Genomic DNA, 14930 nt, shown 5'->3' with positions numbered 1-14930 from the left:
GTACATAGTGTAGTTTTGTTTATATCTTAACACAATGGGGTACATAGTGTAACTTTGTTTATATCTTAACACAATTAGGTACCTAGTGTAGCTTTATAGGTTATCACTGTCGATGTTTTGTAATAACAGGGGTTACAGAATGTATCTGTTATATAGTTATAGGAGACTACAAATTTAAGTGTGCATGTCTTATAAAGTATATCTGGCAATACATGTCGTTTACGGTTCTTTAATCAAGCAAATTGTTCAAAACAGACTGTTTAGCATAATGAGATAATATTTCAATCGTCGGAAACTTTTATTATCATACTAAATTATATTTCCAAAAAAATGCGTAAATGAATTGCTGGAGTGACGATGACTGCCCATACAGACATTTTAATATCCCTTTACGGCGTGACGCTACCAGTCTACTCCAGATGTGTCATGTCTCGTTAAAATGCAAATGGCAGATTATAACGTACCGGTATTTACCAAGTGTGTATTATTCACTAACTGTAAATAACCTAAAGCAACCCCGCTTGTCCTAATATCTGTTACAGGGCCTTCAAATCGGGTACCACGGATGACTATATCCATTGCCAGTCTTCTACGAATTTGAATATCTCGCAAAGTGGCGACTGTACGGCTTGCTTTCGACCTGCATCTGTTAATTTGTCTGTCGCACTCCAAATAGTCACTTCCGCCACAGGAGGGACACTTGGGTGGAGGTTTATAGCGACTTAGACCCTCAATGATGTCACTATAGCCATGAATATTTCGAAGATTACCAAATGGAATCATGTTTTCATTGCGAGCCTGTGACTTCGGCCCCTTGTCGGGGTAATCAGTTGCCGGATTGATGTTTCCAGTTTCCCGCATGAGTTGTCTAAACAGATACCACAAATAATCGATAAAGCTGTGATGAAGAAAAAAGACGGGATCCTGTGACGCTTTTCTGATAATAGAAAGCTGCCCATCTACCCAACGGTGGGGACCATTATGTATGCCTTCTATCGAAATACTCCTTACCGTTGGATCAACAACAGGGTCGTGACTTTTATAACGTAACATTCGTTCCACCATACATTCGCTTATGAGACTTCCAGATAATCCAATATTTCGGGCAAGTGGCTCTTTGTGAGCCGTTATCCAGTTTGCAAATGGCCCCGAGTCCACTCTACCAATACCCGGACCGAAAAACTCGTCCGTCCACAATACGGAGTCAACAGGCTCATCCATATCATAGTCCAGCCGACTGTCCCAGTAGGGTATGGGAACACCTATGGCTGCTTCCATTCTGTAAAGAAATGGAACGAAGAGAATTATTGAAAGCTTCCGGTAACGTGGTGCCTGGAAATACATATGTACTTAACATCTTAAAACTTGTTCCTTCTTTTTTTCGAACTGATATCACGTCTATAAGATTTGTTACTTTAGCCGAGATCTAAACTTACATAAGGAGGTACACTCTATGCCAACCGAGGAAGTTAGGCCCTTTGTGGGCTGCCTTTAAGTTGGTTTTAACTCTGTGGATGTTGGAAATCACATCATATGGTATAAATGATCCACCTCCTGGGAGTTCCTGTAATAGAAATGTGACTTAATCACCAATACGTGATATATATATATATATATATTCTTAAAATGTGTTTACAAATATTGTTTACTGACAAGAAACAACTTGCATTTGTTGCCTATATAATAATAAGTCGATTTAACGACCGACAACTTACGATTGGCCTTTTGAGAATATTAATTCTGTTGGTAAATTGGTTCCATTCAGGCCTTGACAGCATCCGGACTTCTTTTCGTTCCCAGTTGCATCCAGCTTGTTCAGCGTTATACTTCCTTTCCCTGTTAGAATAATATTTCCTTGCGAATCGTTTCCCGCGTCTCCCTTTGTATCTCATTTTTTTGCACTTCCTGCTTCTGCATTTTTTCTTTGACAGTTTCGAAAGTCCGGCTTTGGACTTTTTAACACTACACCTAGTCAAGGCTTTCTTCAAAAGTTCATCAACATATGCATTGTCGGCGTCGTTGGGCGAGGAGCGTAGGGCGAATTGATAAAGATGTTTCTGCAAACAATGCACGCTGTCGTCATTTCCGGTTATTTCAAACTTACCACGATGATCGCGATATTGTTCACAGTTTGTGGCAGGACTGGTAAGCAAATGTTGTCCGGTTACCTTGACGATATTAAGCAGAAGACTCGAGATTATACTTGCAAATACAAAACCCGTCGTGGTCTGTTTCATCTGAAATGTACATAGCACATCCAGTTGTTAAAATTCTAAACATTGCATTATTTTGCCACTCCCACAAACCAGTACACATGGATCACCTATTTAACCATTTCATTCCCATGTAACTTAAGTAAACTCTACCACGCATTGATCTGGATGAGTCCATTATGGTCTACAGTGGTTAAAGGGTTAACACTTAACTGCAAGTCATGTTTGATCCAACATTGCTGATTTAAAGTGACAATACATATGCCAACAAATAAAACCTATCTATTGATTATTGCACTTTTTCCTATCAAATCTATGTAGACTTATTAGGGGTTATAAGTTACCATAACAACAGAAATTTTCTTACTGATTGGCAGTAGAAGTTTTAAGCATTATATTATATTTGTGAAGAGAGTACGTAGGATGGCTAGAATAGAAGAAAGAAGAAATTATGCAAATCGCACGAATAATGATAAGCTAGGACAATATTTGCATGATGCAAATTAAACTATACAAAATCAAATTAGAAAGTAAGTTGTTAATGTAGGCAGTAGATCAACTTTGGTTGATATTTCTATTTCTATTTTTTCTCAGATAAATCATATAATGATAATTTCAATAAATTATATAATGATAATTTCAATACTGTACAAAGAATAAAGAAACAAGGTAACTTCATTATAGAAGCGACATAACTATAAATAACGTCAGGAGTACATACAAACATAATACCACGTCATAACTATAAATAACGTCAGGAGTACATACAAACATAATATCACGTCATAACTATAAACAACGTCAGGAGTACATACACACATAATACCAAAAGAATCAGTCATTTAATAACTCTAACAAAAATAATATCAAAGTATAAATCATTTAAACCTACATTAAACGATATCAAAGTATGAATAATTTAAACCTACATTAAACGATATCAAAGTATGAATAATTAAAACCTACATTAAACGATATCAAAGTATAAATCATTTAAACCTACATTAAACGATATCAAAGTATAAATCATTTAAACCTACATTAAACCATATCAAAATATATAAATCATTTAAATCTACATTAAACGATATCAAAGTATAAATCATTTAAACCTACATTAAACGATATCAAAGTATAAATCATTTAAACGTACATTAAACGATATCAAAGTATAAATCATTAAAACCTACATTAAACGATATCAAAGTATAAATCATTTAAACGTACATTAAACGATATCAAAGTATCACCGATTTAATACTCATTCAAAAATAATATCATTTTTTCACATGAAAATTACCTTCACACAAAAAACATCTTGTTTTAATTGATTAAGAAATATCAATTCAAAACTAGTTAATAGGGCCAGTCTGATGGTTTTGATATGAATAAACTGGTAATATACAATAAGCATATCTTACCTTCATGATTACGTCGGCATGACAGTATGTCCAGTTTTGAAGAGGTTCTTCAAATTTATTTGGCTTTATATGCTGTTTACCGCACACAAATGAGGATTGCTGCCGGAAATATCGTGCTTACAGTGACAGCGTTTCACAGCAAAATATTCATATATCAGGACAGTGTGCATAGTAATGGTTGTTTTTATATCAGAGCAGATACCATGTTCTTTAAAAATTGTTTCAATTAAAGGTATGTATGCTAGAATATCTCAAATATACGACTGTATTAGGATTACGACAAAATAGATATTTTCTTATTGTAGAAATGTTAGAGTTAATATTTAAATGCTACATTTCTTTTAGAAATGATTAATGTTGACATGTCAGAAACATATTTAGGATGTTGTTTCAGTCATCTTTAGATTTTTTGTCTCTTAACGGAAAACAGAAACATGCAACTCGCACGCGAAACCGTTTCAACAGGGGAAACATATCAACAAAGGAGATATTTAAATTGAGACCTGTTGGAAATTGAAAAAAATGGGAATAAGACCAGGTGTTCTGGAGAGGTAAGCGTCTTCTGTTTTATCGACTTTACCTGCCATGTAAATATAGGTCAAATAAAGCTATATAACGTCTTCATAGCGGAACCACGAGATATAGTAACAACTTAACCACAAGACACACTAACGATTAAAAACATTGACTTTCATATTATTCACAGAAATAACAAAAATACCAATAAAGCCATGACAGCGGCAACAAACTGGGCAACAATATGGATAACAAATACAGCATTGTAACAAGGACGTCATTGATGGTACAATGTAACAGTCTGTATTGTTATCAGACCCGTGATGTTTTGAGGTAAAACTCCGAATTGCTCAGAATATTGAATTGTATCATCAATGTACTCCGCTAGTTTGTATAACTGGTGCACGGATGCAACGTTCTCCGGTCCGGGGGAACGAAAACTTCATAAATAGAAAGAGGTACTATGCACAGATACCTGGCAACCACCGTAATGTCAACAAACAGACTGGTGATAAAGTGATCGCGCGTGCAACGCGGTCCTTAAGCAAGTCTGGAAGCAAATATGAAAATTCGTTTACTTTTCTATGAGTAACATTCGTGTTAATTACTTTCACGAATTTCCGATTCCAATGTAAAGATGTTAAAGTGTCGGAGTCGTCCGGATCCTTACTGCATCCGATATTTCGACAAGAAAGAGAAATTGTATGAAAAAAATAACGATGAGGGATGCAGGATGGGAAAACCAATATTGACACATCACTCGTCGCTGTTGATCTTGTTGTAAGTATTAATCAAGGGAAACGACTTACAAGAACAGCCTGTGGCGTCCTTTTTTTATCATTCATTGAGAATATACGATCGACGTGGTAAAAAGAAAAGATGTCAATTGAAGCATTCTGGTGGCTATCATCGATAATTTTTATCTTTTAGCATTTTAGCATATAAAGTGATAACGTAACGGGACCAAAATCATAAATGGCCTATTTTGGAGAAAAAAAATGTTTTAACGATACACTTCAACATGCTTAAGTAAATTGCTCTCTAATAAAAGAGTAATAAATTTAATACCAGGTTGTATTTTTGCTAGTTACTCCTTCTTTCCCAAACCAGATGTCTTTGTCAGAGTAGTAACAATGGGGCATTCAGCCAGTGACAAGTACATGATTCTGACCGGAGTCTGTGATGGGTTTCTGTGATTCAACCTGAGTTGGTGGTGCGTGTTGGTGCGTGTTGTGTTATTGATTGGCCGTTTAATTTTATACCCGCCGCCATCACAAGGATACCAATGCCCACAGTAGATATAAGAACACCAATGTATTGTCTCCTGGTGGTGATTTTGTTAGGGAATACTTCGCTAAGTCTGCTAGACAAGCACTTTTGAGACTGACAACTGGGTTAGTATAATTCTCCTTTCTCATGACAAGTCTGAAAAGTACCATATTTGGAGATCTTGTCTGAATTATAATCTATCTTGCACTAAACAAGCCAACATTGATCCTTGTATATCTGCAAACGTGTATTGTATAGTATACGTATAGCTCATCCTCCGCAACCTTCTCTTCGGTTGCGCAGGGTTTTTAAACCCTACTCCTTCTGGTCCTATATATACCCGGTAAATGAGCAGTTTTCAATCCTTACACCTTCTAGTCTTATATATACCCGGTAAGTGGGTAGGTTTTCAATCCTTACACCTCATTTTCCTATATATACCCGGTAAGTGGGTAGGTTTTCAATCCTTACACCCCCTTTTCCTATATATACCCGGTAAGGAAGGAGGTTTTTCAATCCTTACACCTCCTTTTCCTATATATACCCGGTAAGTGACCAGGGTTTCAATCCTTACACCTCCTTTTCCTATATATACACTGAAAGTGAGGAGGTTTTCAATCCGTATTCCTTCTGGTCCTATATATACCCGGTAAGTAAGGAGGGTTTTCAATCCGCAATCCTTACTCCTTCTTTTCCTATATATACCCGGTTAGTAAGCAAGTTTTTCAATCCTTACTCCTTCTGTTCCTATATATACCCGGTAAGTAAGGAGGGTTTTCAATCCGTTTTCCTTCTAGTCCTATATATACCCGGTAAGTAAGCATGTTTTTCAATCCTTACTCCTTCTGGTCCTATATGTACCCGGTAAGTAAGGAGGGTTTTCAATCCGTTTTCCTTCTAGTCCTATATATACCCGGTAAGTAAGCATGTTTTTCAATCCTTACTCCTTCTAGTCCTATCTATTTACACCTGGTAAGTAAGTAGGTTTTCGATCCTTACTCCTTATGTCCCTATATATACCCGGTAAGTAAGCATGCTTTTCAATCCTTATTTCTTCTACGAGTAAGCTTTTACGCCAACGTACCGACATTCATGCGCACTAAGGAAAATAATAAGTCAGGTAGATATACGTAATTCATAAAAGGCAGACTGATGTACGTTAGAGTAACCCACTTACATGAAATAAACACATCTAACGGAAATCAACATACGGGAAGTCAGACATACAAACGGGTAATTCTAGTAGAGAGTAATTCACATTATGTAGTCAAATGTGTAAAGAATGTGCAAGGTATTTGGTGACAAATTCGCTTTACTATCTTCGGCTACAGGAAATTTCCCTTTAGCTCAGCGGTAGAATGTCTGACTATTTCCTTTCTGTTTCTTGTATGTATTTATAATGGTAATACAAGTACAGGCGAATCAATATACATCCATTCAAATGTTCCTTATTGTAAATCGTATGCATGTATTTAGGTACAACCAACAGTATTCCGTATAACACGTACGACGTCAGGTTCACTTAAGATATTCCACAGGCAGTAATATTCACCTACGATACATAAATAGGCAATGAAAGGGGCCACAGGATAACCCACATATAGGCAGTAAGAGGAACCTTACTGTAATTACCATTCACATCTCGTTAAAACGCGTTTGTTATTTCGTTTAAACGCGATTATTATCTCGTTAAAATGCTAAAACTAACGCGATACTTATCGCAGTTAAACAGGGTAACTAACGCGTTTAAAAGAGATAAAAGTAGCTTTTTACATGTTTGAAGTTGACACTAATAGGCTACCGTACTTCACCGATGAAATCGATGTTCACCCAGAGTAAAATTCGTCCTTAACATGTAATGAGTATATAGGGTAATCTGTGTACTAATGTTCGCTGTCAACCTATTTGTTCGTGTTGCAGAGGGCGACAAAGGCAAAAATAAACTACAGCGAAAAGTTCCCGGTATACGTACATCATTAATGAAGCTCACCAAAAGCAAACATTTCAACCAATATTTGTTATACGTAATTTTTGCATTTCAAGTGATATTTTCTTCAAGAATAATTTATACATAAACCATTTTCCTTCTAAGTCGGTTTATGACAATTGGAAATTTATATTTTCGTTTAACGTCTGCCACATTTAGAATATTGTGACTGTTGGCAAATCGTTTCTTTTCACACCTGGAAATCATTCGGACGTTTTTTCATCCTCAGCTTCTTGGTTATATCTTCAACGATTTTTTGTTTGAACTGCTTTCAGTTGGCATTCATAGAAAATATGGACAAAGGTAAATTCAATGAAGCGCACTAGCCTTTCATGTTTGATTTGCCTTTTTCAGTTGGAATTCATTTTGCCTATGGATGCAAACTGAAAACAGTTCAATACTTATATTTACCATTTTAGGAATCTGTTCATCTCATAGAATTTTTTTTTTATCTTTCTTATTTACAACTTTGTTTTTAATTACTATTTTTGCAATATTTCCCTCTACATTTCGTTTAATTTGCTCACTGTTTCTTGTCTCTGCTTGTAATAATGATTCTCGCTTGTCGATAAATAGAGAGGGAATGTGTTTTCCTTTTTCCATCGTGATATGTCAATGTTTCACATACTTCACTATACGAAGAAGTTATGTTTTGTTACGTGTTATGTCGATGTTTCACAAAATTCACTATACGGAGAGGGATTTTGTTTATCATATATGTATATATATATATATATAAACAGATATGTTTTTTCCTTTTTTCGTCGTGCTATGTCAATATTCCGACGGTGTGTTTCACATACATTATTATTAAGTGGATTGGGAAGGTCTTTCTTAACGCAACGTAATGTGAAAATCAATAAATGTGTACAACATTTTAAAAATAAATAACGACTGATAATATCTCATATCCGTGAATCTTTAATTTATTTTATAAATATGTTACAAAGATATGAAAGACGTATGACCTCTCTCTTTATTAAGATTTTTTTTTATAGTGAAGAAAAGTGTTTTTCTTATAAACAGCTGACGCACATTGGCCCCGCCTAAGGTTAATAAGATACATACTATATTTATTAAAGCTAACATTTCAATGTTTAATGAACTGATGAATTCAAAACATGTACGAACCTTGAAAACAATGTGATAAGAATAATCCTTAATAATATTCGCCATCCGTGATATAAATGATAAGAATAATACTAATAAGATTGTGCTTGTGTCACTTACCTTATGAACAACTGTATTGTAAATTATCGTGTAGATATGTTTCTCTATACTTTGTTCTGTTAAGAGAATAGAATTGAATTGAATTGAAAACAAAATTGAAAAAGTGTGAGGAAACAATAGTATTAATTTAAATATTGACAATTTTAAACTTAATTAAACAGTTTAAATCAGCCATACTTGTATATTACAATAACAAATGTATGAAAGACATGTTGTAAATAAAATGATTTTCGTCAAAACAACAATAAAATCATTCCTTTCTCCGAATAACGTAACCTTTGAACAGGTAAGAAATTAATGTCAATTAAAAAGTAGAACAAAAGACAAACATCTTTGACAGCGCCTATAAAATTTGGTAATAAAAGTATACTACTTGCATAATAGAAATATTTTCTTAAAATATAAATGCATCGTGTTTGGTTATCTTTAGTGTTTGTTATATATGTATACGATGTGTCTCCTCTTGACTGTAAATAAATAAGGCCATAGGACCCATACTTTCTAATAGTAGCCAAAATAGAAATCGTGCTGACAACCAATTAATGATAAATATTCAAGAGACATTTAAAGTCTAACGTATTTCTCGTGGAACAACATTTTTTATGACCACAATACTTTTACTGTTCATTTATCTGGCTCTCGTAACAATATGTATACTGACTGTATTTTTAACTACCGAAATGAGATGTATTCATTGTATAGGATATCCAGGTGTGTGTTTACTCTGCATGCAATCTAATGTAAATCCAGGATAATATTATGAAAAAATATGCAAGAGAAATGTTTTATATTAGTATTGGTGACATAATAGAAAATCTCTTAATACCAGTAATCTAAAGTCATATTTGATACGAGTTCGTAAATTATTAAAATAGTCGGGTTCTCAGGAGGTTATTCCACCACTAGTTCATCCTTGTAATGGAAATATTGAATATGTTGTTGATAAGAAGGCAAAAGATCTAAATAGTAATTTTAACTCTGTTTTTTGTCTCATTATTTTTTTATCTTTCTTATTTACTACTTTTGTATTTTTTTCAATATTTCCCTCTACATTTCGTTTAATTTGCTACCTATTTCTTGTCTCTGCTTGTAATAATGATTCTCGCATGTCGTTTCTCAGTTCTGTCAGCATTAGTTTTCCCATCGTGCTCCCATGGTTACCATCATCGGAACCATAATCGCTGAATAGTGACCGAGTGTTTCTCTGGGGCAAGGACAAGGAAAGGTCATACATCAGAGGATAAGGAGTTCAGGGCGGATTGATACAGATGTTTGTACAAACTTTACACGCTGTTGTCCTGTTCGGTTATTTTAAATTTTCCTAAACATAGTCGCTATCCTATGATAGAGGTGGACAGGGCACATACTTTCTTTTTCATTTAACACCAAACAATTCATTACCTGACGCATTTGAAATGAGATATACATGTACGAAACAACGAACTCATATTTTGATTTAATTATGCATACGAAGGTTGTGTAACGGGAGTAAAACATAACAAAAGGTGTCACGTGACAACAGCTATCAGTTTGATAGATAACAGTATACTTATTATGACATCATGTCGGCTACTGCTGAATATCAGACTGAAACATATGTGTATAGCTATCATCATTGGAATTGTAAGTATTTTAGCCATTAAATTTAGTCCCCCTTTAGTGTCAATGACCGGGATATTATATGTTTATAGATACATGGAGGGAATGGTTGTCTTTTTGGATGGTATGTATCACAAACCTTACTAAAAGGGGAGGGATTTATTTTATTTATATATAGTATATACAGAGGGAGGGGATTGTGTTTTTTTTGTCTCGTGTTATGACAGCGTCCGGACGATATGTTTCACATACATACGATATGGAGAGTTTTTTTTGTCCCGTGTTATGTCAATGTTTCACATACATACTATATAGAGAGGAATTTTTTTGTCTCGTGTTATGTCAATGTTTCATATACATACTATATAGAGAGGGATTTTTTTTGTCTCGTGTTATGTCAATGTTTCACATGCATACTATATAGAGAGGGATTTTTTTGTCTCGTGTTATGTCAATGTTTCACATTCATACTATATAGAGAGGGATTATTTTGTCCCGTGTTATGTCAATGTTTTACATACATACTATATAGAGAGGAATTTTTTGGTATCGTGTTAAGTCAATCTTTCACATACACACTATATAGAGAGGGATTTTTTTGTCTCGTGTTATGTCAGTGTTTCACATACATACTATATAGAGAGGTCACATACATACTATATAGAGAGGAATTTTTTTGGCTCGTGTTATGTCAATGTTTCGTATACATACTATATAGAGAGGGATTTTTTTGTCCCGTGTTATGTCAATGTTTCACATACATTCTATATAGAGAGGGATTATTTTGTCTCGTGTTATGTCACTGTTTCACATACATACTATATAGAGAGGCATTATTTTGTCTCGTGTTATGTCAATGTTTCACATGCATACTATATCGAGAGGGATTATTTTGTCTCGTGTTATGTCACTGTTTCACATACATACTATATAGAGAGGCATTATTTTGTCTCGTGTTATGTCAATGTTTCATATACATACTATATAGAGAGGGAATTTTTTGTCTCGTGTTATGTCAATGTTTCACATGCATACTATATAGAGAGGGATTTTTTTGTCCCGTGTTATGTCAATGTTTCACATACATTCTATATAGAGAGGGATTATTTTGTCTCGTGTTATGTCACTGTTTCACATACATACTATATAGAGAGGCATTATTTTGTCTCGTGTTATGTCAATGTTTCACATGCATACTATATAGGGAGGGATTATTTTGTCTCGTGTTATGTCAATGTTTCAGATACATACTATATAGAGAGGGATTTTTTTGTCTTGTGTTATGTCAATGTTTCACATACATACATACATACTATATAGAGAGGGATTTTTTTGTCTTGTGTTATGTCAATGTTTCACATACATACTATATAGAGAGGGATTATTTTGTCCCGTGTTATGTCAATGTTTTACATACATACTATATAGAGAGGAATTTTTTGGTCTCGTGTTAAGTCAATCTTTCACATACATACTATATAGAGAGGGATTTTTTTGTCTCGTGTTATGTCAATGTTTCACATACATACTATATAGAGAGGAATTATTTTGTCTCGTGTTATGTCAATGTTTCACATGCATACTATATAGAGAGGGATTTTTTTGTCCCGTGTTATGTCAATGTTTCACATACATACTATATAGAGAGGGATTATTTTGTCTCGAGTTATGTCAATGTTTCACATACATTATATATGGAGAGTTGTTTTTGTCTCGTGTATGTCAATGTTTCACATGCATACTATATAGACAGGGATTTTTTTGTCCCGTGTTATGTCACTGTTTCACATACATACTATATGGAGAGGGATTTTTTTCTCTCGTGTTATGTCAATGTTTCACATACATTCTATAAAGAGAGGGATTTACTATATGGAGAGGGATTTTTTTGTCGCGTGTTATGTCAATGTTTCTCATACATTCTATATAGAGAGGGATTATTTTGTCTCGTGCTATGTCAATGTTTCACATACATTATATATGGAGAGTTGTTTTTGTCTCGTGTATGTCAATGTTTCACATGCATACTATGTAGAGAGGGATTTTTTTGTCGCGTGTTATGTCAATGTTTCTCATACATTCTATATCGAGAGGGATTATTTTGTCTCGAGTTATGTCAATGTTTCACATACATTCTATAAAGAGAGGGATTATTTTGTCTCGAGTTATGTCAATGTTTCACATGCATACTATATAGAGAGTGATTTTTTTGTCCCGTGTTATGTCACTGTTTCACATACATACTATAGAGAGAGTGATTTATTTTGTTCCGTGTTATTTCAATGTTTCACATACTTCACTATATGGAGAGGGATTTTTGTGGCTCGTGTTATGTCAATGTTTCTCATACATTCTATATCGAGAGGGATTATTTTGTCTCGTGCTATGTCAATGTTTCACAGACATACTATATAGAGAGGGATTTATTTTGTTCCGTGTTATTTCAATGTATCACATACTTCACTATATGGAGAGGGATGTGTTGTCCCGTGGTATGTAAATATTTCACATACATTATATATGGAGAGTTGTTTTTGTCTCGTGTATGTCAATGTTTCACATACATTCTATATAGAGAGGGATTATTTTGTCTCGAGTTATGTCAATGTTTCACAGACATACTATATAGAGAGGGATTATTTTGTCTCGAGTTATGTCAATGTTTCACATACATTCTATATAGAGAGGGATTATTTTGTCTCGAGTTATGTCAATGTTTCACATACATTATATATGGAGAGTTGTTTTTGTCTCGTGTATGTCAATGTTTCACATACATTCTATAAAGAGAGGGATTATTTTGTCTCGAGTTATGTCAATGTTTCACATGCATACTATATAGAGAGGTTTTTTTTGTCTCGTGTTATGTCAATGTTTCACATACATACTATAAAGAGAGGGATTTTTTTGTCTCGTGTTATGTCAATGTTTCTCATACATTCTATATAGAGAGGGATTATTTTGTCTCGTGTTATGTCAATGATTCACATACATTCTATATCGAGAGGGATTATTTTGTCTCGTGTTATGTCCATGTTTCACATACATTCTATATCGAGAGGGATTATTTTGTCTCGTGTTCTGTCAATGTTTCACATACATTATATATGAAGAGTTGTTTTTGTCTCGTGTTATGTAAATGTTTCACATACATACTATATAGAGAGGGATTTTTTTGTTTCGTGTTATGTCAATGATTCACATACATTCTATATGAAGGGGCTATTTTTTGTTTCGTGTTATGTCAGTGTTTCACATGCTTTACTATATGGAGAGGGATTTGTTAATTATATATTTATAAATAGATAGAGAGGGATTGTGTTTCCCTTTTTTTCATCGTGATATGTCAATGTTTCACATACTTCAATATACGAAGAGGTTGTGTTTTGTTACGTGTTATGTCGATGTTTCAAAAACTTCACTATACGGAGCGTGATTTTGTTTATTATTATATATATATAAATGGATATGTTTTTCCCTTTTTTCTTCGTGCTATGTCAATATTCCAACGGTGTGTTTCATATAGATTATTATTAAGTGGATTGGGAAGGTTTTTCTTAACGCAAGGTAAAGTGAAAATTAATCAATGTGTTCAACATTTTAAAAATAAAAAAAGACTGATAATTTCTTATATCCATGCATCTTTAATTTATTTTATAAATATGTTACAAAGATATGAAAGACATATGACCTCTCTCTTTATTAAGATTTTTTTTTATAGAGAAGAAAAGTGTTTTTCTTATAAACAGCTGACGCATATTGGCCCCGCTCAAGGTTAATAAGATAAATACTATATTTATTAAAGCTAGCATTTCAATGTTTAATGAACTGATGAATTCAAAACATGTACGAACCTTGAAAATAATGTGATAAGAATAATCCTTAATAATATTTGCCATCCGTGATATAAATGATAAGAATAATACTAATAAGATTGTGCTTGTGTCACCTACCTTATGAACAACTGTATTGTAAATTATCGTGTAAATATGTTTCTCTATACTTTGTTCTGTAAAGAGAATAGAATTGAATGGAATTGAAAACAAACTTGAAAAAGTGTGAGGAAACAATAGTATTAATTTAAATATTGACAATTTTAAACTTAATTAAACAGTTTAAATCAGCCATACTTGTATATTACAATAACAAATGTATGAAAGACATGTTGTAAATAAAATGATATTCGTCAAAACAATAATAAAATCATTCCTTCCTGCGAAACAGATAAGAAATTAATGTCAATTAAAAAGTAGAACAAAAGACAAACATCTTTGATAGCGCCTATTAAATTTGGTAATAAAAGTATACTACTGTTTGTTATATATATATAAGATATGTCTCCTCTTGACTGTAAATAAATAAGGCCATACGACCCTATTTTTCTAATGGTAGCCAAAGTTTAATTCGTGCTGACAACCAATTAATGATAAATATTCAAGAGACATTTAAAGTCTAACGGTATTTCTCGTGGAACAACATTATTTTTAAGACCAAATTATATTTACTGATCATTTATCTGAAGTGTTGCTGGTACGAAAACCAATGAGCGTATCTTTATTAGTACACACACGTGAAAGCCGTAATAACGCAAAAACAAACACCCCCAAAAAATACAATATGTAATAACGCGTTAAAACACGTTATAACTCAAACAAACGCGAAATAACTCAAACAAACACGTGATAACGTGAAATA

At 33.6% G+C, this 14930-nt stretch overlaps 1 protein-coding gene across 1 annotated transcript; it reads right to left on the bottom strand.

Moving 5' to 3' along the window:
• Positions 1–279: 279 nt before the first annotated feature.
• Positions 280–3765, bottom strand: LOC110452397 (tyrosinase-like protein 2). The gene is made up of 4 exons (XM_021500896.1): positions 3635–3765; positions 1716–2237; positions 1437–1564; positions 280–1279 (listed from the first exon to the last, which is right to left on the bottom strand). Exons 1-4 carry the CDS (start codon positions 3638–3640, stop codon positions 454–456), a joined length of 1482 nt encoding a protein of 493 aa, XP_021356571.1. The 5' UTR covers positions 3641–3765; the 3' UTR covers positions 280–453.
• Positions 3766–14930: the final 11165 nt, after the last annotated feature.

The sequence above is a fragment of the Mizuhopecten yessoensis genome, unplaced genomic scaffold (assembly GCF_002113885.1).
Source record: "Mizuhopecten yessoensis strain PY_sf001 unplaced genomic scaffold, ASM211388v2 scaffold6671, whole genome shotgun sequence".
Taxonomy (NCBI): Eukaryota; Metazoa; Mollusca; class Bivalvia; order Pectinida; family Pectinidae; genus Mizuhopecten; species Mizuhopecten yessoensis.
Note: the sequence above shows the minus strand (reverse complement) of the source record. Positions and strands in the feature narration are given on the sequence as shown.